This window comes from Pleurodeles waltl, chromosome 3_2, assembly GCF_031143425.1.
Source record: "Pleurodeles waltl isolate 20211129_DDA chromosome 3_2, aPleWal1.hap1.20221129, whole genome shotgun sequence".
Taxonomy (NCBI): domain Eukaryota; kingdom Metazoa; phylum Chordata; class Amphibia; order Caudata; family Salamandridae; genus Pleurodeles; species Pleurodeles waltl.
The window spans coordinates 131267057-131293641 of NC_090441.1; the positions used below are offsets into that span (position 1 = coordinate 131267057).

The 26585-nt window shown below is 44.1% G+C and overlaps 1 protein-coding gene across 2 annotated transcripts in view; it reads left to right on the forward strand.

Annotated features, from left to right (window-relative positions):
- The window catches only part of KIAA0753 (KIAA0753 ortholog), a 214566-nt gene extending 188250 nt beyond the window's left edge, over nucleotides 1-26316 (forward strand). Inside the window, exons 16-17 of one of the 2 annotated variants that reach the window (XM_069226993.1) lie at nucleotides 3852-4076; nucleotides 24442-24686. In XM_069226993.1, the coding sequence (XP_069083094.1) occupies nucleotides 3852-4076; nucleotides 24442-24559 (343 nt within the window). In that variant the 3' untranslated portion in view covers nucleotides 24560-24686. Of the gene's footprint in view, nucleotides 1-3851; nucleotides 4077-24441 lie in introns of both variants that reach the window. The other variant, XM_069226992.1, reaches the window with a different exon arrangement.
- The last annotated feature ends 269 nt before the right edge of the window (nucleotides 26317-26585 follow it).

Sequence of the window (26585 nt, forward strand, 5' to 3'; positions counted from 1 at the left end):
TAATATGATTTCAAAACTAAGATGAGTGTCTCTATGTAGGCAGTGTGTGTTGTATTGTTGTAGAGATTTTGCTATTCTGCACATTCTGAGATATTGTACATTTAACAGAGATCCCCATGATGATGAATTGAATTTAAAGTGAAGTGACTTTTTCATATCCACTTTTCCTCTGTGTGCCAGCACGTGGGTGCCCCATGCCCTTATTGCTTCTTCATATTTGTTAGTTTTCTCTGCAGGGTCTAATTTTGCAATGCAGTCTCTGCAACTGATAATAAAGGTAAACTTTTCACCATTCATGTTTGACACTTCCCCCTGAAAGAAATGTAGCTTCTTCTGAAAATGGTGCCCTGTTTTGCACGATTCATAGATTTTACAGTTATCAATCTCAGAGTCTGTTGCTATCCACACTGCGCAAATGAATGCTTTATTGTTGATAAAGGTCACTTGAATAAGCTTTTGGTACTAAAATTTGTAGTTATCACGTGAGTAAGTGTTTTTTGTCCTCTGTGCTAGACAACTGAGCAGAATCATTACATAATGCCTGCATCCTGCCATTATTCTAATATGTACGTTAGCAACATAGCTGCCTCTCCTTTTCCCAGTACATTGGTTTACATCTAAATGTTTGAGTACCCTTGTTTCAGTAAAAATGTATCCTAACCCAATCAATTTTGTTATTTATTTTGAGTAATTATTTTACTTGTGAAACTACTTTTGTTTTGCCACATTTAGTGAATAAGTTAATGAGGAAATTGCACCCATTATGGTCTATAATTTTAAACTAAGTTTTAGTATATTAGCAAGACGAGCCAGGGTTGTCATCCAAGCCGGGTCTGATGGCTCACTTTAATAATGGATTCAGATGGTTCCAGATTTGGATCCCGATGGTGGATCCTGATGGGGACACTCAGCTGTTTACAGTCCAGACATTGATAATGTGCTCCTTTTAGTTGAATAAGAATACACGTCTGTTATGTGAGCCAAGAACCCTTCCAGTGAATATGCATATTACAAATACTCTAGATATGTTGCAAACACAAAAAATTAATGTTTTGAGCACTGAAGCTCAGTTTATTGTTTTCCATTGGAGAAAGACCATTCTATGAAGCTATGTGTGAACCTAGAACGTGAAGTCTGTATGTTTAAGATTGCCATCAGCATACCAACAAACATGTATTTAGAATTGCAAATAACACAAAACGCATGCTGCCTTTTCTTATGCTTTTGGTCAGATTTGGGGAAGAAGGTGCGGGTACAGAGTCACATATTCTCAGTTATGGGCATGTGCAAGGCCTCTTGCCCTTATTTAATTGTGGCTACTGGGTGGCCATGCCGACGGCATGTTAAAGTTAAAATAAGTTAGATCTTCTACTCCTGATTTATGTATCCTCTAGGCTGTAGTATCTTTCACTGTGTCCAGACTGTGATAAGTGGGGGAAGGAGGAGTGGCCATAATTTGTTAAAAATCTATTAGACTAGATGTTATGAAAGAATCATCTGGTATTGTTCATAGGTTGTTAATATGCAGCTGGCGACCCACACATTTTGCATCTCTGACTCTGATCCTTATTTATTTGACTCCCAGAACCTCATGGGACTTTTAGGGAGAGAGGTTTAGAGCTTTGTGGTTTGGTATAACTCCGTTTTGACCCTGGGATAGCTTAATGAGATCTAAACTATCATGGAGGTTACACAGCAGCCGCCAGTTAACTGCCACTTGCCCCTAGTTGGAGGATCTGAATTTAAGGCAAATGGCGTAAGAGGCCACTCGCCTTAAAGGCCACTCTTTAGATCTCATATTTTGCAAGCTTCTAGAGATTACTAATGAGACGGAGATTACACCATTTACATGGTCCAATCGTTTTATTATTGATGTCTTTATACCATTCATGACCAGAAAACTAGAGAAACCTAAAGGGAAATATTGTGACCCAATAAGAATATCAGGAAAATGAATAGGGATGATGCTCGGGAAACATATAGGAAACAGTACTCCGCACCTGACCAGAAAGACTCCCCTATGGATCCAGTAAAACCTATAGTCAAAGCAGTTGGCCAGATGGCTGAACAAGTGGCTCCTTGGACTAACAAAGGCACTAAACTAGCTAAATCTACTCATAATTGCTTCACCCCGATCCTCGAAGGAAGAGTTTGCAGTTAAGTCAAAAAGAATATAGGTGGAGGGAAGAGTATGAACATTCTTTAAGTGAGGAGTTTACCGCACCACTAAAAAAGTATGAAATCATTCATTAAGACATTCAAACACAGTTTACCTCTCAGAAACTACATACTTTTTCTAACAATTCCAAAGAACTATTTAAAATCATTAACAACGTTTATCATTCCTCTGCATTAGCTGCAGAGATCCCTACTTCTCAAGACCTTTATAACAATTTAGCAGAATTTGTCACTGTTAAAATTGCCAATATTTATGATCAGTTCACAGAATCAGTGTCCCAGAGGTTGTAAAGTCTCTCTCAGACAATTACAGGAGCTAATGCCACGACGATAATAACAGAAGTTAGACATCTTCCGAAAAAAGTATTGTGTTATCAACTTCCCATATTAATCTTCTCTGAAAGACATATTGAAGTCATTTAAATTCAGGGGTCCATAATATGCTTGTCCAATAGGAGTTTTTAAGGAATTATTTCATATAATGGAGACTATTAGCAATTCATTAAGATCTGGAACTGTACCAAAACAGTTTAAACACTAGTTGGTTAGGCCACCTTTGTTGCAAAGAAACCCCAAAACTTTAGGCCTAGTATATTACTCCCTCGATGTCTAAAGTGGATTAATATTTCCTGGTGACTTGGCTTACAAAATCATTTTGAGGAAAAATACAGTTTAAATGAATACCAAGCAGGTTTTACGTACAATTGTGAACCAATTTCACAATTTACAGTTTCTCCTATCTTACCCTCCTGTCTTTTGACTTATCTCTCCCTGATTCTACTGCTAAGATGCTGCAGTGAATGAGCCCTTAATAAATATAACAATAATATGTCCATAGTAGCATCTGAGCTTCACTGGTGGGTCACATCCTGTTCAATTTGGTCTGTGTATAAGTTGAAGAAGTGGGAGAGATGCTCAGGCTAACTTCATAGAGAGAAACATATTTCCCCTTTAAGACATTCAAGGAGCTTCACAGATGCAGACTGTAGTGTACCGGTAAAGACCAGTTCTTTTTTCCCTTGGTGCAACGATTGACATTTTCCTAACTCATCGTTATTTCTTTCTTTATTTTTTGTTTGTCACGTTATGTTTCCTAATGTTGTGTGTCACATTTTGAAGGAAAGGCTTCACTTCACCCTCCTTTCTCCGCTTCTGTGTGCAGCAAAGTGCCTAGTAAAAGTCTACTGTTTAATGGCGCCATCCAATGTAGAGTAAAAAGCAGTCCTGTATGTAAAACAATCACCAGTAGGAATTCAAGAATGCTCTTTGTTTCACATCTGCTTGGGTTTTGATATTTTGTGACATCATTCACCAGCTGTCACCTTTAAAGAAAGAAGAAAGAAACAGTGTTAAATGAGAAAAATAAAGATAAATTGCTGCCTTGCTTGAACAATGTAGAATTTGTCAAATAGGCAGAGCCATTCACTATTAATAATTTCAAAGACTATTCCTTGACAACTAGGAATGCAGTCAAAAAGTTTCTACTTGTAAGTGCCATGCCCATCTGTTTTGCATTGGTGGAATGCTGAGCTGTATTTCTCAAATGAGTCCATGGAGTTTAAAAAAATATTTATCTATGGACCAATTAATTCCCAAGGCTGTATTTGATGTTTTTAAGCCATAAAGTAGGTACGCATGTAAATCGTTTGAACTGTATTTGTTCATTTTTTCAGTGCTACTGATGGAAGCATAGACGTGGAGGAAAAGTCTGTAAGTGAGGGAGACCGTAATCCTGTGCCACCCAAGATGTTTTGGCCGAGGGAAGGGTGCACATTTCTCTCGGTTCCAAGGCAGATGTTGAAAAGCATTCAAGATTACAAGGACAGATATGAACAGCACCTAAAGCTAATTTCTCATGAAGCAGTTGGTAGCTTCAATCCATGGCACATTACAGAGAGGTAAACATATGATTCATTTGCATGGTGCACACACCCATGCTTTACTTATGTCATTTATATGTCAATCTTTTAGAAACCTGGGGGGCTGCTTAAAGTTTGATCTCCATATTTGAATGTTTGGTTATAATATTTTCTCACGTGCATCCTATAACATTGTGACAAGGCAGATATGTACAGCAGCTGTAAAAACCTACATCTACGTAATCATTAGTCTGTTCCAAAGTGCATCAGTGCAATACAAGGAGACTTCTAGATTCCAGCTGTGATGGAGATAGTCACTTGGGATCGGAGGATAGACAGTCATCCTGTTTGATAACCATATTTATGACTGTAGTTAGAATCATCATGAGATTGAAGAGAGTACAGCTTGACTTGAACTGACTATAAAAATGAGAGTTTTGTGTGTGAATGTGTATTGAAATTAGTTGGCAGGGGTATTACCGTGTCCAAGTAGGGACCGCAATCCTAGTCAGGGTAAGTCAGATATACAATTCAAATTGACCTGTGATCGTCCTCTGGTAGCTTGACCCAGACCATTCAGGCTAAACTTAGGAGGAAATGTAGAAAGTATTTGTGCAACACATTAATTACATTAACACAGTCAAAACACCACAAAAACATTCCATACCAGTGTAAGGGAAAAAAAAAAGGATCTTATTCTGCTTGAAATAAGACCAAAACGACAAAAATCCAAACAATATGCCTTAAGTTATACTTAAAGCAGGCAGCAATTGAAGTGCTTTAGAAGACAAACTCTTCTCTATTACAGTAATTATAGTTCAAGTACATCGGTCTCCATCAAGGGATCCGAAAGCTGGACTGTCTCAGTGGGGGAGCGGGAAAGCAGGGCTCTGACAGTCCTGGGAGGTAATGAGTTGTGGCAAGAAAGGGGGAAACAGTGTTTGATAGACCCTGGCGGCCGCCCGCAATACGCCGTGGGTAGCAGGGGCCACTTGACCCCACAGTACCTGCGCTCTTGCTGGAGCAACAAGAGTGTCAGCCTCCTGGGTCAAGACTGGTCACACAGTAATCTCCCTGAGCTGGGAGGCAGCCTGACGACTGTGGGGCAGTGTAGCAAGCTGGCTATTTATGTAGTGTACCAATGTGAGGGGAAAGTGTGCAGATAGTCGAGGGCAATTCTTATTGGCTGGGATGGAGTAAAATAATAACCTTAAAAGCCCTCTTCTGTAGTATGGGCAATCAGTTGGGCTTATTAGAGGACAGTGTAAAGCATTTATTGCACACACACAGGGAATAAGCGAGACACATACTCAAAAAAGAAATCTGACACTAATTTATAAAAATAACACATACTTTTAAATAAATTTAGACACCAAGAGCACCAGAAACGGTGAGTACTTTTCTAGTTTTCAATTCTTACAGCTTTCAAAGGTTGACAGTGCAATTCTTGGGTGTGGTAATGTTATCCTATGGGAGAAAAGCATATACTGCTTTCGGCACTTAACAGCGACTTACAAGACTGTCCTCCAGGACTTAAGTGAGCATGGGGCAAGGTCCAAGGCCACACCAGCAGGTCACCTCAGGAGGCTCCATGGTATCTGGGTGCCAAGGTGTGTTAGGGCATCCGGTGTCCCATTCACATCAATGGGGAACGGTCTGGTCACAAAAAGGCTGCAAGCTGGGATTTGGGGCGTTGGAGGGAGGGGGGGGGTGCAGTCCGGGCGAACCCACATGGGGGCTAAGTTCTTGCTATGCTCGGGCACATAGGGACACCTTTGGTCAGGCGGGTGGACGCAGAAGTGCCCTAAGGTGTCGGGTTTATGTCACAGTGGCACTCATGGGTACAGGGAGCCTGCAGAATGAGGCTACAGGCAGCAACTGGAAGTTCAGTCTTGGTGAATCCAAGGGTGGCTCAGCTCAGGACCCAGTGGGCATCATTGACTCTGTTGGACTCTGGCTGCGGGGCTCAGGTGCAGAGGTGCTTTGAGGCGTTTGGTCGCAGTGGTCACAGACTGGCTCTGGGTCTAAGTGACCTGGTGCAGAGGGGAAACAGAGCACTGGGGCACTATCCTGAAAGGCATTGTTGATCCTGATGACCCTCAATGGTGGGTTGGCTTTGGTGCTGTTGGAGTCCGGGTTGGACCACCAAAAGCCCTTGGTGGTTGCAAGGGGTCCAGTTCCCCAGGTTTAGGTGCGGGGAGACTCTGGGAGGGGTCAGCATCTCAGGACTTCGGTGAAGCGGTGGGGCTGACCTCCTGGGCTCCAAACAGTCTTCTCCTGCCTTGTTGATCCATCGAAGGGCCCGATGGCGGGTGGGAGAAACAGAAAGGGAGGAAATGGGACTTCACATACAAACAATACATATTACAGCCCCTGCCGGGCAAACATGAGACCATTTTGCTATCATTTACAATTGAGTCATGCAAGCGATTCCCAAACTCATGAGAGCTCACCTCAACCATGCAGCTTAAACACCTGAATAAAGACCACTACATGCCTATCAACTGCCTAAATGACTTATCCAACTATCCATCCCAGGAACATACCCAACCACATGTCATCCATTACGGGATGATACAAATCTGAGCACAGAACAACTGAGCACACTAACTGACAGGAATGTGTGAAGTACATGTGGTACAGAGGTCCATTCATGTAGCAAGTGAAGCAATTATAATGTTCATGTAACATGCCTGTCATTACCCATATACAGTGCCAATATGACCTCCTTGTACTACTACAGTACACGCAGAGATGGAGGATGCAGCCAGTGACATGATAGCATACTTGAGCAACCCTTACATACAGGTGAACATGTGTCACAGTCCCAGCACTTCTTTTCCTGCATGGCTCAACATAGTTAACGTGGCACACTCCTACATGATTGGTGTGATAACCAGGACTGTACATTCCCTAAATCTCATCTGACCACGTAAATTCCAAGTCCAGTGAGGGTCACAGTACACAACCATGCAGAAGTCACCTAACAGTCAACACCTATCCCCTTGTGGCTACTGTGCTGTCTTCAAGCGCCCATCCAACTCTGGGTAGGCCACCGCCAGTATGCAGGCCATTGGGGGGGGGTCAGGGTCCAACAGGCACCCCTCCCACATTGGGAGGCCATCCCCAGGTGGGCCTCTGCGGTCTTCTGGACCCAGCGTCTTAAATCCTCCCACCGCTTCCCGCATTGGGTGCTCCGCCAGCTATAGATGAGGTGAGTGATTGAGCGGACTTTCGGTCTCTTAAAGGCTAGATTTCATTGCCTACATGTGTCCGGTGGTGCCCTACAGTACCAACCAGGGAAAGTCTGAAAGATCATTGTTGCATGCTCCATAATCTGGCCCTCAGAAGGCACATCCCACTGTTGGAGGAGAAGGACATTGATGCTGGCGCAGTGTTTGGGGCCGGTGACTCTGATGCTGAGGTGGAGGCAGACGCGGATGAGGCACATGACAACAGGACTGACATGATTCATCACTACTTTCAATGATGTACAGGTATATGTGAATTGTATGTCATCTGCACATGAAAGATGTATTGCTGAAGCCAGTCTGTAGCCAGTATTTGCATGCATTAAGTTGCGTGTGGGGGGACTACAGCATTCCATCTTGCTTTCCGACCCTGAAAGGTAGGTGACTTACCATGAGGGGTAGTGGAAATGCACTGCTGCTAAGGACATTTGTGGAATGAGGGTGCCAGTGCGGCACAGCCCTATAGTTGTACCAAAGGTTTAGGGTCCTCAGTCTGCCTGTTTGGGGAAATGTTAGGGTGACTTGTCATTCTTGTCCTGCTTAATAGGCATGCCATGCTGCATTGTCAGATGCTGTGTGGCAAGGTCCTGCAGGATGTCTGGATGGGTGACCTCTTTTACGGGGGGGTCCCTCAGCTGCAGGGGTAGGGGTGCTGGTGACCTGTGGGCCCTCCTGCTGTGTCTCCATTCTAGTAGCAGGTGTTGATATTGATGGCAGTGGAGTTGCCTGACTACCGGATGGGGCCTGCTGTTGGGTGGAGGATGTCTGCAGAATATTGTTCAATTCCTTGAACTCCCCTAATATGGAGACCATGGTGGTATTGAGTCCATGCCACTGCTGCATGGCCTCCTGGTGGTATTCCCCCTGCAGCCTTTGGGTGTTCTGCAAGGTGGTGAGTATCTGGCCCATCTTGTCCTAGGTTTGCTAGTAGGCTCCCAGGACTCTGGAGACAGCCTCCTGGCCAGTCATGTCCCGTACCTGCCTTGTCCCTTGGACCACGATTGCCCTCCAACTGGCCCTTGCGCCCTCAATGCACTAGGTTGGCTTGTCCCCCTGGTGCAGTGTGCCCCCTCCCACTAGCACCAGGACCTTCATTGTCTTCGGTTCGCACTGTTGACTCCTGCCCCTGTCCTGTGGGGCACACTGTTGTTTGATGTGACCTTGGGACACTGGTATGGGAAGGTGGGCTCTGCTGTGCATTGGCTGCCACAAGGGAGGTGGTTTCAGTTGTGGGCAGGGTGAGGCTGGTGGTGGTGGACTGACCACTCATGCCTGATAGGCCAGGTTTGTCGTCCATATCCAGACTTACAGGGGAGTCCTCCCCTATTGGACCTGCTTCCAGGCCTGGGCTTTCTGTCACTGGGCTCCTCTGCTGTGTGGCAGTACTTGGGAGACCCGTGTATTGAGAGGTATTGTGTCAGATGATGGTATTGTAGTAGTGACACACATGGTTGTATGCCATCATTGCCTGGATTTGCAGGGAAGTAATGGCATTGACAGTTACCAGTTCACTGCTTCTGTTACCATCAGTGGAATGTTGCAATGGGCCTATTTTGGAGAATAGTTAATGTTTGTCTTGCTACTGTCATTGCCATGTACTGATGTGCATTCCTTATACTTATTGGTGATAGGGAGTAACATGGTTTAACGTGCAATTGCAGAGATGTGATGTGGATGTAGCAGTCATGAAAGGGGAGGGAGTGTTGCATTGTGGTAGTTGTGGTACTTGCTGCAGTGTGAGGTATCAATGCACTAGGTGGGCCTCTGAGGGAATGGTGTCAGGGGGCTGTTGCATGCAAGGGTGGGTACTGGGGCCATGGTGGGCTTGTGCACGTTAGGGTGTTGTGAGGGGGTGAGAGGGTGGTGGGGGTACATGCTGTGCACGGGGACATGTTGACCGGGGAGTACAATTGACTTACCAGCGTCCAGTTCACTAGGTATTCCCGTCAGCCCTTCTGGATGTAGAATGGCCAGGACCTTCTCCTCCCACGGTGACAATTCTGGGGGAGCCGGTGGGGGCCCACCACCAGTCCTCATGACGGCGATTTGGTGCCTGGAAGCCATGGCCCGTACCTTCCCTCTAAGGTCGTTCCACCTCTTCCTTATGTCCTCCCTTATGCGTGGATGGTTCCCCACTGCATTCACCCTGATGACTATCCTCTGCCATAAGTCGTTCTTCCGGGCTATGGATGTCTGCTGGACCTGTGTTCCAAACAGTTGCGGCTCCACTCTGACGATTTTGTCAGCTATTACCCTCAACTCCTGTTCTGTTAATCATGTTTTTTTTTGTGGTGCCATGGTGGTTGTGTTGTGGTTGGGGGTTTATGTTGTGCAGGAATGCTGGGTGTGCTGTTTGTTGGTGTGAGTTTGGGTAGTGGTATGTGCGTGTGCTCTGTGGTTTCTGTGTGCAATGGTGTGTTGTGTGATGCTTGTTCAGTGTGATGGTGCCTGTGATATCTAGGTGCAGTGCCTCCTTCCAGTGTGCTCTTGCCTCTCTCTGTCAGAGTTTCTGGTTGCAAAGGGTTCTGGGTATGTGTGGGGGTGTGTTGTGTAGTGCTGTGAACAGGTGTGTGTGTATGTGTCTCAGGTGTTGGGTAATGGCATTGTCCAATGTGGTGCAGTGTGGTGGTGGTGGTGCCTTTTTTTCCCCGCGGTGGTTCAGACCACCAGTGGATAGCTGCTGTGTTGGGACTGCGGTGCTGATTTGTGAATCGTTATTTGTCATGTGGGATGTTCTCAGCGTGGCGGTGTTGGTGGGGCAGCCGCCTCCTTCACGCCGTTGTGTTGTTTTTTGGGTGAATTTTGGGTGGTGTTGTGTGGGTGACTCGTAATGTGGCGGTCTTCACACCTTTATCACTGGCTGTCTTTCGGCGGCCGCTTGCACGCTGGTCTTCGGTAATGACAGCAAAACTCGGAATGACCACCTCAGTGTATTTGTTGTGCACAAGTGCTGGGCAGCGCTTTACACATTGCCCTTGTGATAAGCCTGACTACTCAGTTCCAAGCTACCCAAGGGTGAGTGCAGGTTACACAGTGAGTATAATCATCCACCCCTGATGGGAATGGTAGGTTCTGCCTGACTAGGGCCCCGCCTCAGTCAAGCAAAACGTTCCATCTTCATTTTTGAGTTCTCAAGTAGCAATGCAATTTTAAATTATTTGCTATCTTTATTTCTTTTTATCCTGTTGATCACTTGATTATTTGTTAAACTTGGGGGAGAGGATGTGGCGTTACGACCAGAGCTCCAGACTTTGCAACTGAGGAACCAGGTTTGAGTTTTGGCATCAGCTTGACATCCTGCTATTCTGGGCAAATCACTTAACCTCCCATGCTTAAAACCAAAATGAATTTGTCCTTGTGTGATGTAACTGATGCTCATTTAAGGCACTCCAATACCTTTGGGTCAAATCTGCGCTATATAAAACTGCAAAAACAAAACAATTCAGTGTTTTGCACACTTCTATCATTGGGCTATACCTGGGCTACATTTGGGCGATATGTGTGCTATATTTGAGCTCATTTGTCTCTGGTGACCATCTTGCGGAACTTATTTGTTATGAAACTCCAGAATTTCCTTATTTACTGCAGTATCCGGAGTAGAAAATGCTTTCAATTTTCCACTTCGATTCCATCAAGATGTAGTTCAGATGTGCCACACTTTTGGCATAAATTCAGAATGTTAGCAATCTAGTTGCTCGTCAGAACAATGTACTAAAGCTGCTGATTACCAGTTAGTTAACTGGCAGTCTGCTGCTGGTGTTAAAAGTGCATCTTTCAGTCTGCATGTCAGAATGTTTTAATGAAATAGAAGAGATATTTGAGAACTCACTTAAAACATGCCCTATTTTTTCTTTCTACAGCACTAACCATCATTTCTGTGACAAAATGAACCCACTCATTTTGTTCCTTTCTAAATTAAATGTTTTAAGTTTTTTACCAGTTTGTTTCAATCAGGATGGCTTCAGGTGTACCACATCTTTGTCATAAGTAGGACTAAGCGCCATAGTTGTTTTTTAGAACACAAGGGAATCAACTGACAGGCTGCTCCTGTTGTTTTATTGAGAATGTCAGACTTCATTCTCATATCCATGAGAAAGATAGTCTGAATTAACAGAAAATCTGCTCTCATTTGAGCTTCTGGAGCACCTTCCATAACATGTATGGAAAAATCATGAGAAAACAGTTTTCTCTTAAACGTGAGTAATGAAATCCCAGCAGAAGGCTTTTTTCACAGGGTAAAATCACCTTAGAACACACCACAATTCCTAAAACAAAATGTGTGGTACCATCAACAAATTGCTTATATTATAACTAAAATCTGTATCACCCTTATATGTTCTCCTTCTTGTGACCTTCAAAATCTGCCATTCAGTACAATGCATTTCCAATGAGAGCATATCTGAACACCAACTGTCCAGATATACAAATGTATTTTTCCTTTAGTATCTAAAAAAAAAAATCTCAGAGGGTTTGGACCAAATAATAAAAAGGCCTTTTTCTGGACCAAGAGCTGCCTGTCTGCCACATTTGGTGTAATTCAGTCTAGTGGTTCAGGCTGTAGTCGTGTTCAAAATCCCTATGGGAATTTGCATGGGGAAAAAGTTTTTTGGGGACCCCCTTTTTCCTTGGCCCCTGCTTGACGAATCACCCCGAAACTTTCAACACAAACTGTCATACTAGTTTTGAAAATTTCATGAAGATTCATCAATTGGCGCCAGTTATTGGCAAAACAAAAAATGCTTTTCCTATGGAAACTGGGTCCTAACTATAACTGCCTACTCCCAACCTCCAGCAGTTTTATTTATATTTATATATATATATATATATCTCTCTCTCTCTCTCTCTATATATATATATATATATATATATATAGAGAGAGAGAGAGAGAGAGAGAGATATATATATATATATATATATATATATATATATATATATATATATATATATATATATATATATACTTATGACAGTCTCCAAACTACTCTGCAGAACTTTAACAGGGTTATTAGGATTATGTTTCACATTCTGCCTGTATTATTTTTATCCATTTGAGATACAAACATTTTGTCTGAAGTCTGCAAATTTAGCAACTTACGTGGTAAGTGCTGCAGTTGTAGAATCGCCCGAATTCATTGACCCTCAATATTCCTCATTATTTCCTTAACAATTCATTCAGGAAAAGAAAACAAAACATTCTATTTTCTATCAGTGCCCATTGTTAGCTGTACTTTGAAGAAAACAGCTTTTTCAGGCAAGCTATCCCAAAATCAACATATTATATTAAATATCTGACTGGTACCATGTCAAATATGGTCCTTTGGACTCAAGGTTTATGATGGCGCCAGAACCACTCAGTGGCAATATTGGACCATATTACACAGTTACCTATTATCTATTCTTAATATATAACACACTGTGGGGCGCAACTGTGTAGCTGTGGCTCAAACAGTATTTCCATCTAAAAGGCATTTTTTGACTTACGTGTATCTTTTGACTCTGGGGACAGGGTTGCATGAAACTTGGCAACATACTCAGTCAGCTAATTTTCAGCTTGCCCACTTTTGTGAACATCCTCAAAAATGTAAAAGGGAAGTGGGAAATCTGATTTCACAAGGGAATTGTGTTAACGTCTACATCCCAAATGGCTGAATAGATTTACAAGAAATTTGCATGAAATTAGATCTTTACTCTGAAAGGTACTTTTGTTTTGGTTTGATGTAAATCCATTCAGTAGTTTGTGAGATACAAGCTTTTAAAATACATCTTTGTCGGGCTTGAAATGGTTAATACTTTTGTATAGCTTTGTCATTTCAACTCCTGACTCTAAGTTCATAAATCCTGTTAATCACATTTGGATTTTTTGTTTTGTTTTTACGAAATGGCATTGACTGAATTATTGTTGATTTTTTTTTTTTTCCCGTCATCTTGAAATTTGTGAATAGACTCCAACTTGCGAGTTTCGCATTTTGAAAAAAATATTTATTTCGACAGCCAACCTGGGCAAACCCTAAAGGTGACTGATTCCTGGCCAGGGATACCCAGACTTGTGGAAATATAAAGCACCCCAGGGAAAAAAGTTTTGAAACTGACTCATGTGCCACAAGTTGAAGCGGACTTGCGAGCTTCCATCTTAGGTGCTAGATTTTTTGTGTTTGCCTCGTGGGTCACAGTCAGTTTTTAAAAAAGTGCAAGCAAAGCATTTTGAGTGTCTTTTTTTTTTTTATGGCAGAGTGCAGGGGCTGGTAGCCAGCCAGGCCTCGGGGCCAACCGCTACTAACCAGTCCCCACTGAAGGATTGACAGTGGGGTTTGGAACCTCACAGGGGATTCAGTGCAGGTCATCCCAAAAGCTGTGCCTAGCAGGGGTTGGAAAGTTAAATACGTAGTTAAAAAAAAAAAGGGAAATCACTTTCAAAAAATTCTTGATAGCAGAGTTGTGGTTCTGGCTCTTGCAACACCATTAAAATTTGCCACTTATGGTTGTAATCACGCACAACAGCAGCTCATAATACATAGTGTCTGCATGCACAAAGCACCTACACCTATTCGCCAGGAGCATAGATAAATCGAAACAGGTAATAGGAGAACTACAGGGTCAACAGTGAGATATCATGTGAGTTGTTTGTGTTCATATTCAAACTAGTGAATTTCAGTTATTTTACCCTTTGGAGCCAGAACCATAACTTGTTTTTTTAACTGTTTTAGTTAAAGTGTATGTTTGTAGCATGTGTGGCTGTACATATACATGCTTAGCATAATCCTGCCATTTAGTCTTGGGCTCTAAAGTTTTGCAAGATGTTTTTCTTCAAAGACGTCTCTTGGGGCACAAGATATATTGTGACTCCTCCCTTTGGTGTACATTGTGCATGAGCGCTGATCTCATGTTAGTTTGTTTTCTTTTAGCCATTGAGTTTGGACGTGCACCGAGTGCTCTGAGTTTGCCATATTTTCTAGCACTCGTCTGGTTCAGTTCGTGTATTTGTCTAACTATTGCGTCAGGCTCCTTCAAGCTCGGTTACCATCTCTGTTCTTGCTGGAAAGTGGTCATGCCTCGAAGGACCCCAGTCTTTCACGTCAGTGTTCGTGATCCTAACCCCTTTGAGAGCCCGACACAGTTTCAGGTTTCCGGTCGTGTCCTCTGAGCCATGCCTAATAAACGTTGGCTGACCACAGCGAGGTGTGTAATCTTTCCCTCTCCCCCTGACCATGATGCTCCCTGTGCTTCACCTTCGAGGTACCGGAAGGATCGCCATTAGGCATATAACACTATACAGCTACATAACCTATCTGCCACCCCAGGAAGATATCCCCTTAGTTCCCTGGGGCTTCCCCTCAGGCATTAGTCATCCAGTCCGAGCTGCTAATGCTGAGTTAATGTAACAGTGACCAGCCAGATCTTGATCCAACCCACAGACTGGCCCAAAGAAGTAAAAACACGCAGAGGGACCTGAGTGTACCAGCGACTGAGGAGTAATTGTTGACATTCACACCTCATGTTGAGGCAAAACTCTGCTCTTTTGGGAGTAGACAGCGAGCTCAAAGCATGGCAATCATCGCAAGTCTACCTGCAGCTTCAGCTTCCAGTTGGGAACAACAAAAGCCCCTAGAGGCATCCACACTGAATCCATTCTTGGCTCTGAATTCCTCAATGGTTCCAAAACCCTGTTCTGCTCCGAAGCCTTCATCGGTGACCAAGCTATCATCAGCATCGCAGTCATCCTCAGTGCCAAAACCCTGCTATAACACTGAAGCCACAGTCTACTCTGAAAACTCACAAAGGTCCAAGAGAAAATGAAGGACACAAACCTCCAACAACGCTCATGAAGGAGGATGTTGAGGCCCCAGTGCTGCAGAGGATACAACAGGAGTTGAACAGTAGACAACAGAACCTCTTCATTCACCCGCTCATGGGCAAGATCATCTTAGAAGCTGCCTCCACTAGCTTAAGCGCCACCTTTGAAGCTTATCCCTCACAAGAGGAAACTTACTTTTGAGGAAAAGCCTCTCTGCATGCTTTCTTCCCTGGATCTTGTACCTAAGAATACAGTTGTAGCCACCAGCCCTGTCCCTCTTCCACACACTCCCTCCCATCTAACCCTTCCCGCACAACCATGGCTGTCTACCTCTCCAACACTGCCTTTGCCAGAGTCTCCAGTAACTCAGGTTCTCTTCAGGGCAGTCCCTACAGACCATTTGACCTATATGACCAGCCACTAGGGAAGGAGCTCACCGTTGTGACCAAGTTACACATCCACCGAAATCTAAATCAGGCCCTTTGTCTCCTGGTGGAAGAAATGTCCACCAGAAAAGCAGGTTTTAAGCAATGTGGTGCCTGTCATTGACAAAAGTCGCTGACAGACCAGCATTTGGTTTGCCTGTGGTGTCATGAGCGTGAACACGACACCAAGACATGGAAGGACTGCTGCGTCATGCATCCTAAGGCACTGAGAGAGAGCTCACTCAGCCTCCTGACTGCCCGACGTTGATGGTCTCCGCAATGCTTCAGGACTCGCTCGCGAGGAAGCTCCTAAGATCGTTCACAAGGTTGTACCCGGTGATCATCGTTCCACTCCAAATCGTGCGGGAAGTCAGGGAAGGTTGCACAAAAAGAAAAAAGTCCAAGAGGTCTTTGTCTTAACTGTCCAAGTCTTCGGAAAAGTCGCGGGTCGTCAGCACTTCGAGGCCCAGCTCTGTGGTGGAGCATGCACCTAGGCCATCTGTGCACCTCCTTAAATTTACAGGAGCCATGCACAAATAAAGGAATCTTATAAGGTCATGCACCTCATGTTGGGCGGCTTGGCCAACTTGCTGGGGTTCACTATCAACATGCCAAAGTCATACTTGACTTCTCTCAGACAATCCCTTTCATCAGAGCTGTTCTGGACAGAGTGCACTTTTGTGCCTATCCGCCTGAGCTGCGAGTCAGGATATTCAGGCTAGAATTCTGATATTACAGACTCTCCTGGGTTTTGGTGAGACTTACTCCGTGTCTGTTGGGCCTCATGGCCTCCTGCATCCTACTTGTTACTCATGCCGTTGGCGTATTCTGACTGTGCAGTGGGACCTGAAGTCCCAGTGGGAGCAGCATCATGGAAATTTCTCTGACATGGTCCAGAACTTAGAGGGAACTGCAAAAGCTCTGCAGTGGTGGCTAACTAAACAAGATTGGGTCAGTGGCAGACCCATCTCTGTTCCACAACTAGATCTGACTGCAGTGATAGATGTCACTCCTGGGCTGGGGCTGCCATATGGGAGAGGTGTATCTCAGAGGAATATGGTCTCCAGCAGAGTTTAAGCTCCACATCAACCTGTTAGAGCTTTGGGCAGTACTCTTGCCATTGAAAGCCTTTCTTTCTTCTTTCGTTCAGGGGAAGGCTGGAGCAGGTGTTCACAGACAACACAACTGCTATGTGGTACTGCAACAAATAGGGCAGGGTGGTGTAGTGGACCCTCTGTCCAACCATCTCTGGACATGGCTGTAACATCAAGACATTTCCTTGCCTTTTCAATACCTGGCAGGCTCTCTCAATGCCAGAGCAGATGAACTCCGCCGAAGATGCCTAGGGGATCACAAAAGGCACCTCCATCCAGTGATGGTGCAAGGTCTCTTACAGCAGTGGAAAGATTCTTGGTTAGATCTGTTCTCCACTGCTGACAATGCTCAATGTCAACAGTTTTTTGGCTTTTCGTCTCGAGTGGCTCTCCGGTCTCCAGTACACATTTGTCAATACCACCACTACCCAGAGTCCTCAAGAAAATCCGTAACGACGGGGCCCAAGTCATTCTTATTGCTCTGGATTTGGCTCAGAGAGTCTGGTACCCCAAGCTGTTGAGCATGTCCATCGCCCGTCCAGTCAGGCTGCCTCTTCAAGAGGATCTTCTTTTGCAGCAACAGGGGAGGGTCCTGCACCCCATCCTGGGCATCGTCCACTTCATGTGTGGAAATTCAGTGGAGATAGTTGACAGCTTTTGACCTTCATCCCAAAGTCTGTGATGGTCTTCTGGCAGCCAGGAGTCCCTCCACCAAGTTGGTTTACGCCTCCCGTTGGGATAAATTTGTGTTATGGTGTGCTTCCCACAACATTGACCCCTTTTCTGAACCTTTATCCAAGGTTCTTTTGTTTGCTTTATCTTTGTCCTAGCAGGGCTCTGCTCTGGGCACACTTAAAACGTATCTCTGTCATTTTGGTATCTTTGTGGTTGCCAGACCAACCTTATCTGTTTAAGTCACCTGTTGTGGCTAGGTTCTTTAAAAGCATGCAGGGTGCCCCCCCATGCCATTCATCATGCCCCAGTGGGACCTAGACCTTGTCCTGACCTTTCAGATGTGTGAACCTTTTGAGCCCTGCGCAATTGTCCTTTTAGGCCATTGACCGTCAAAACTGCCTTCTTAGTGGCCATAGCATTGGCCACGATGGTCAGTGAATTGCAGGCACCCTCCTTACACCACCTTATACCTGGAATAACTGGTTCTCCAGACATGTGCCTCCTTCCTTCCGAAGAATGCAACTTCCTTCCATGTAGGCCAGAGTATCACTCTGCCTGCCTTTTTTGCAGTGCCTCATCCCTCCAAACAGGAGGAGAGACTCCACTGTATGGACTCAAAAAGAGCATTGTTCCATCTTGACCGCACAAAAGAGTTTCGGGTGAATGATCAATTCTTTGTGGGCCATATAGGTTCTGAGAAAGGGAAGGCTGTGCAGAAACTGACCATCTTGAGATGGATTGTTCTATGCATTAAGATCTTCTACGCATTGGCTAAGAAGCAACCGCCTGAGGGCTTGCGGGCTAACTCCACCTGAGCTAAGGCTGACACTACTGCGTTAGTGCATGGTGTCGCTGTCCTTGACATCGGTCAGACAGCAATATGGGTATCCCTGCGTTCGTTCACCAAGAACTACTGCCTGGACAGTCAGGTCATCATGATGGGCACTTTACTTGTTCGGTCCTGCAGGACTTTCTGATTTAGTTGTTTTTGCAGACTCACATTTGGGGAGAAATTGCTTAGGTATCTATTCTAAGGTAAGGAATCTGTGGCTAGAAGTCTTTATCAGATAAACAAGTTGCTTACCTTCTGTAACACCTTATCTAGTAAGAGACTCTATACAGCTGCAGATTCCCTCCCGTCCTCCCTGGTCTGTGAACTGAGTGCGGTGTAAGGACACCCTTCTTGGGGCTTTAGATTGTCCCACCAGGGGTCACCAGTGCTTGGTTTGCACTGTGGCTTATGTGAATATCCCTCTCCTCTTGAAGAAGAGGTGCATGCATTTCTGCAAAAGAGGGCCATTGAAGCTGTACCATCCCAACATCAAGGGATAGGTGTATACTTGTTGCATTTCCTTATTCCCAAGAAAGACTGCTCCTAGAGGCATGTTCTTGATCTCAGGCCCCTCCACCACTGCATCATATCAGAACATTTCCTGATGAGACCCTTGCAGGAAGTTATCCCCCTCCTTCGGCAAGAGACATAATATCACTGTATCTCAAGGACACCAATTTTCATATGACCATTGACCCTGCCCATCAGAAGTATATTTGATGTGGTAGTGGTGATCGCTTACCACTCAGAAAAGTCAAAGAACTCCCCTTCTTGAGTGCTCCTTCTGGTAGATATTTTGTCTAACAGCAGGTACTTCACCGTCCTCCCACTTCCACGTCGTGTGGAGTGGTCCCCTTTTAACATCTAAAAAGGTTCCAATTTAGCATTTTGCACACCAATACTAGCAATTGTTCATGCTCTGCGTCTGAACATGCGGAAAGGAAAAACCAAGAAAGTGACAGTAGTGCACAGGTGTGGCACTTAAATGCTGCTCTACTCCGTCACATCAAGGCTGTGTGGAGTTAGCGAAGGGTTGCATGGCGCCACCTTCTGGATCTGGCCTTGCTCCTGCGGAGTATTCTGAGGTAAGGAATCTGCAGTAGAGTATCCACCAGAAAGAGAATTAAGTAATTTGTTCATTAGAGATAGTCAGAAGGGATCTGTCCAAGATGTTTGCCTTTACTGGGGCAGACCTGGCTGGGACACTCCATTAACAAGCCTCTTCAGGAGCACACAGTACTCTCTGTACACGTTTTTCCTATACTGACTAATTCTTATGGTTGCCTGCATTTATTGTCAGACTTGCGAAGGGTATGATGCCCAATAGATACGACTCTAAATACACCTACTTGTGCCTCTTCTCCGTTAGTACACATTTCACATTAGCAAACTATATGTATAGTTATGAAGTGGGAGCACCATTTCCTCACACCGCACATGATTTTCTGCTCTGAAGTCGGATGATACCAGTGGTCGAAGTGGGCGGGATCGGAGGGGCATGATGTGCCCATACTTCTATGATTTGTGAAACACTGTTCCCCTACTTTCTGTAAAAAGACAACTGTCTTGGGATGGTTAATTCCGACAGATTAAATGCCTCAGCTGAAGTGTCATTCAGTGGATCTCCTCTGCGGTGAATCCGAAGCCGGGCAGGCAGCTAAACAAGTGTCCTGCCAGGGTGCCTGCTTGCCTGAAAGAAATGCAAATGTGTGCTACGAGGTCATCTGCAACTGTAAACAATGCTTAAAGAGTAGGTACTGGCTTAGACTGACCTAATCACGCAAGCTTTGTGATGTCAAAGATTTATTTTTTGAGTGGTTGTGCGGAGAGTTAACAACTGGGCTGTGAAGGGCATGCTTTAATTGTATGTATATCGCGCTTACTACACCTGGAGCTGTTGAAGGGACAGTAGTGTAAAACAAATTGCATAACGTACATTCTGGGTATTACTAAAATCTGTATTTCGGAAGCACCATTTTATCTTAAACTTTTTGCTCATTTTCTAGCATTATATCTGATACTGTGTGTAATGCAAGTGTAAGCTAATTAATTACATGTTTACAGTGCTTTCTGTGACCGCAAGCACTAAAAATACAAGTAACTTTTCTCCAGTGCACAAACCAAGACTTGGCTCAGTGGTTACACATAGACCTCTGCAGTGCATTAACTAATAGAGGTTTCATAATGTACTATGGTGCATTTCCCAATGAGTAACCTTTTTTTAAAATTTATTTTTCATTTAAGCTGAGAGGTATTTTATACGTAGCTACCTGACAGTGAAAGACAAAAAAAAAATTAAAGAGTATATATTTTCTTCCCCCACACCTTTGACCCCGCCCCCACGAGCACTGACCCCGCCCCAATGCATGTAGCGTCTCAGTTTCCATATTTTTTAATGCACTTCAACCCCTGGATGATACTAAAAGTGGTTACTAAATTGTGCATTTACCACCAGTGGCCGCCAGATGGCACTCATTCCTAATCATAAATGCGTTTTTGGCTTCTAAACTTAGAATTGTCCACTCTTCTTTTTAGATTTATTCACATTTTTCTTTACCCATCGCAAGAGCTTCATTCCTTAGGCAGCTTAATGCCTTTCTGCATTTTTGGACATGTGAGCATTTTTTTTTTTTTTATTCATCTTTCTTCCTTGATACTCATTATAAAATGATAAAACTGCACATTTCTTCCCACTTCCTAACAGTGCTCCAGTGCTTGGTCTGGCGCTGGCTGAGCCTTGAAAAGTGCATGAGGAGGCCAAATGGCAAGTGGGGGTGAAAATGACATCTAAGCCCCCCACTTCCCATTATAAAGAAATCACCTTACATTGTACATGTTTACCAGACACTAAGATGAACACAAAATGTAATACATCCAATGCAGTCATTAAGAACCGTGCCCGCGGAAAACACTCTGCTTCCGGAAGAGGGCGCTACGAATTTATATTCAGTAATGTGCAGTGGCAGCTACTGTGCAAACAAAGTAAATAAGCCTGCCCCCCGGTGGGTGTTCGTATTCTTCCCGAGAAAGTTTTAAATAAATGGCTCCAACCGTGGATTTTATAACAGTATTGAATGTAAATTGCCAAGAGTAACAGGTATTGCAAGAAAACTCCCAAATGCACTAGTGAAATCTGCGATTTCTCTTTCGGAATCATGAAAAGCCCCCAAAGCAAGAACGTGAACTCTGGCATCAAGTAAATGGTAACATCATCGGCAAATACTAATGTAAAACATGTTGAACATTGAGTAATTCCATCAATAAAATCTTTTTTTTTGTTCTTCATATTCGGTAATGTACTCAAACACTTGCTTATACTTTCTAGTAAACTTAACTTTGCCCCCAAACTTCACCTTGTTATTTTATGCGGTTGTCTCCTAATATCAGCTTTTAATATTCTTATTTTCTTTTTACTATTTTCCCTAAATGACAGGCTTTAGCTACAAATAAGTGTTTTGGTCTTCAAGCCTCTTTCCAACATTATTGAGCACACATGTCCTAGAATGTCATTTTCAAAAACTTCTCAGAAAGTACTGTAGTCAGACTTGAAATTCAAACGACTTGATTATTTTTATAGCTCTTTGTAAGTGTAATGCTTTTAATCAGCTACGCACCCTAGTAATAAAATGTGCAATTACTGTAATCCTTGCAGATGACTGCCCCGGACAGTCCCTGCTTCAAGCCGCATTACCACAGTCCCTCGGGTCCTACCGCCGGGTCTGCTCCAGAGCTCCCTCAGCTCTTCGCTAGTTTCCTGCAGGTAGCTCTGCCCCTGAGTTCCCTACAGCCTGTTCTCTGCTAACGCCCCCTGGTTCCCCAAGAATAACCCTGCGGCCTCACCCTGCAGAGTTCCTCGAACAGGCTTACCCTGCAACAGAATCCCTGCAAGGATTGCTGCTGCAGGCTCTACCCATAGTCCGAGCAATTGCCTCCGCTCCAGGGTCCCTCCAGGCGCGGACACTGGGGCTGCAGTCCGAAGAGGTATTTCAAAAAGTCCTCTTCAGTGGGCTAATATCACCAAAGAACTCTCCTGGCCTTGTGCTGGCACGGGCCCTGTGCACCAAGAAGGTTCAAAGACATCTGGCCAAGGCAGTGGGCGGAGTGGGCGGGATCTGAGGGCCCATCCTACTTTAATTTAAGAACAAAAGTTGCCTTACTTTTTGTGAAAAGAGAACTGTCCTTGGCGGTTATTTCTGACGGCTGAAATGCTTCAACTGAAATGTAAACAATGAGTCTCCTGTGCTGTGGAACTGAGGAAGGGACAGAGCGCTGAGCAAGAAACAACCCTTCTTACCGGGTGTCCGCTGCCCGAAAGAAGTGGAAATGTGCGAAACTGGGACATCTGCGAATTTAAAAGCGCTTGGACGCGGCATTGGCTTTAATTGATGAAACCCCCCGAAGTTTCCTGATAACACAGATGTATTCTTTTTGAGCGGCATTACTATGGTGTTACCAGCTGAGCCATGAAGTGTGTGCTGTTAAAGGACAGTTAGAAAAGTAACACTACATACTAGTGTAAGAAAAATTACACTATATACAATCTGGGTATTAGTAAAATCTATATTTTGGAAGCCCTTTTTATCTTAAACCTTTTTGCACATTTTGTAGCAGCCTATCTTCTGCTATGCGTAATACAAGTTTAAAATAATGACTTAAATATTCACAGTGCTTTCTGTCACAGACTGGGACCTCGGAGCACTACACATACACGTCACTATTCTCCACTGCATCAACCAGGATTAATTTCTTCTGCTCTGTGGTTACAGGCACAGACCTCTGCAGTGCATTAACTATTAGAGGTTTCATTTCACACGGATTCCCATAACTCAGACTTTATTTTTAATTTAAGCTGTGCGTTATTTTCTATGTAGCTACCTGAAGGGTAAAGACTGAAGAAAGTTGCAGAATATTTAGTTTTTTAGCCACGCCTTTCACCACACTCACTCACCCGGTCCCCATTTGTGCACCCCATTACAGTCCCATATTTTTTTTTTATGCACTTCGACTGCTGGACCAAAAGGGGGGCTGGGTGTGTGCTAAGATGGGACCACACTGCACAGAAGGTAATTACGGTCGTAACTCTAGTGTGCATGCTAAGGATCCAATACGTTACCTTAGTAGTACTGAGTGTAAGGCAGGGAGGTGATTCCTCCACCAGGTAACGGACTTTAAACATGAGTTGTGTGATGCCTAACATAATGAAGCACCACAGTGCAGTAAGTGTCCAAGATAATGGGTGGACTTAAAACGTGTGTGTGTGTGTATGTATGTGTGTGTGTGTGTGTGTGTTTTCTCTCTCTAGCCTAAAAGTGAGCTTTTATCCAAGATTATCTTTTGATTTGAGCAAGGAACCCCGGTTTCTTGTTTTAATGTGTTCAAAATGTGATCCCTGGGTGTCCACATGTTAATTACTGAATAATGTGTTCTAGAGGAGACTTGCACCCTGGGAGTTGTAATGAGAACAACCTTAGTAACTGAACGGATTTTCGTGGTTTTCCGTAATCCTGGTTTTAGGACTTCCCACCCCTAGACAGCTCCGGTATATAGGGGGGGCCTTGTGTTCGTCCCTTGCACACTATGTGATAGCTTTCCTGCTTATATCTGTTTTCAGACCCTAGTTTGATGGTTTTATTCCTTATGCTGGTATTTGTCGCATCCAAATAGCATTTTGGTTTCACCAGTGTTTGACTGATCTCATGACACTGCAGTGCATGAGGGACTATTTTCTTTCTTGTTCTCTTCCTGCTCACCCCACTGTATTTTTACGCTGTCTTAATGAAAGAATTGGGACCCCTTCCCCCAAACCCTTGCGCTTATAGAGCTGCCTCTACTGAATTGGCAGGTGGACATCTGTATTTTTATTTTTTTACCATTTCAAGATGATTTCACATGCGCCTGCATGCATGGAGGCCATATTGGAATGTTTTTTCTTATGTTCTAAAAAAAAAACATTCCAAGATGGCTATCACGCCTGTGTACGCATGTGCAGTGGCCAATGGGTGAAAAGCAAGCATTGGCCAGAGGCAATAGCTTTCATGAGCGACCCCCACTGCCCTTGCCAGTGCTTCATGTCCCTTGAGGTTAGCTGCTTACCTGCTTTGGCCAATGTACTAAACAAAAAGAGTGATAACATAATACTGCATATTCTGAACACATTTCGGGAGACAGCCCCATCTTGCCCTGAATTAACCAATGAGTTTGGTCTATAAACCACAGAGAAAGGAGACATGTCCTTGTCCCTGTGGGGCACGAGCATCTGGCGGGGAGGTGGCGGGGGCTTGTGTTTTGCGTGCTGTTTGCCCCCAGTAATTAACTGTGGATCTGTGTCCCCTCAGCATCGCAGAGGAGCTGCTGGAAGACGCCTTGGGTGAAGTTGCCGCAGAGCTGCAGGACCTTTGCGAAGATTACGCAGAGGCCGTCTTCACCTCCGAGTTCTTGCAGCCTGTGCAGTGACTGATGGTGCCAGGGATGTCACTCCTCACCTACCCCAGGAGACTGTTACTTTATTACTTTGTGCTGTGCGTGGTGGCCACTGAGGGGCGCTCAACTGATCACCTGGAGGGATTGGGGACTCTTTCATATAGTTTAACAAATGAACTTTATTTGTGGCTTTTTTACCTAGTCTGGTCTGAAATGCGTTTGCTGGCAAAATAAGTTTGGAGAAAGCATCCGTAATACCGAAAATGGCCCTTCAGAAGCACAGCCAATTGTAAGGCAATATGAGGACATTGTCTCGTTTTTCCTATTTCTTGTGCAACTTGCCAGAGCAGAAATTTGCACTTCGAGTTAATTGCTCCTTTTATTTATTCCCAACACCGTGACTCACTTGGGTGCTGCGCAATGCTGATTACGTCTTCCTTTTGTGAAACCAGCCTTTGAACAAGGATGAATCGTACAACATATGAAAATGGTTTACAAACTCCTGAAAAATGACCATAAATCATATTATTTTCAGCATAGGGCCTCTGTAGGATAATAAATCATGCGCCTTTCATCCTGGACAGGTGCTTTGTGCAAAAAGACCAAACATGAGCAGGTTGAATCCTGTTTGTGAGTTTTATGTGACTTCCTGCCACTGTGATTGTTTGCTGAATAATGTGATGTGTTCATGAGAAACGGAGTCTCCAAGATTATCTCCTGATAAGTATGTAGGCCAAGATGTAACCACACTATTGAGATCTGCATCTAGGCTGGTCCTCCTGCGCCTTGGAGCCGCAGTCCACCCCTACATGGTAGCAGAGGGTGGAGTAATACGTTACTGACACGTCACTGACACTGCTTCCGCCTCAGGGACATATTACTTTTCTGGGGGCAGGTGGTCGAATAGCGCCACAGGACAAATCCCAAAGACCCCACAAGAAAGAAAGTGTGTAGGGGGCCCTGGATGGTGGCAGTCTGCTCCAACTCGATGCCATTTATTAGCTTTAAAATAAAAACACGTGTCCCACAGCAATTGACTTTATGTCTAAGTTCCTAGTGTTTCATATACTCACCAAGGGGGTTATTACAACTTTGGAGGAGGTGTTAATCCGTCCCAAAAGTGACGGTAAAGTGACGGATATACCACCAGCCGTATTAAAAGTCCATTATATCCTATGGAACTCGTAATACGGCTGGTGGTATATCCGTCACATTTGGGACGGATTAACACCTCTTCCAAAGTTGTAATAACCCCCCAAGTGTCTTTCGCATGGAGTCTGAATTATTTTCTGGCTCTTTGCTCAATGTGTGCCTTACAAATAGTGGTTCGTTTTTTGTGATTTAGCTCTGTCAGTCTTTCACCTTGTTTTGTACTGGCCTCTGACAGCAACATTTAATTTCCAGGCTCCATAAACCCCAGCGTAGATTTTGGTTCCAGTGATACAGGGGGCCGCTGTGACAAAGAAACAGACACAGAACACAGTTTTATTGATGCATTTCGTGGGAATATAAAGAAGGGGTTGCCCTCTGTCCTCAAGCAAAATCATGACCAAGAACACCCCTTTTTAATCCACTGTTTGTATATGTACTGTCAAGTTGAATGCCTGTTTTTATAAAACTACAGCTTTCACCTCTTTTTGGAAGCTCTCGGCTCTATATTTATTTGTTTAAAAATGTGTATAATTTATTTTTGAACACAGTAATTTAAATTTCAGATGATCAAATGTGAATTATTTTTTGAACGCTGTAGGACCTGTGGTTTCTTTTAATAAAATACTGATTGGTTTTAATCAGGCGCGTGTTTGTGTGTTTTTATAAATCCTGAGAGGGTTTTAATCAGATGTTTGTGCGTTTTTATATGTCCTGATAGGGTGCAAAATAGATGGAAAAGAAGCAGGTAATAGGAGTTAGTATGTGTGACAAACTCGCTTTGTTCTTTCTTCTCTTTAGAAAGCCTTCTAGTCTTCTCTACTTTACAGTCACGGTTACCAAGGCCATACTTTACTATATTGCAGAGGGCACAGGGCATTGTCCAAATATGTATTACAGATCAAAGTCT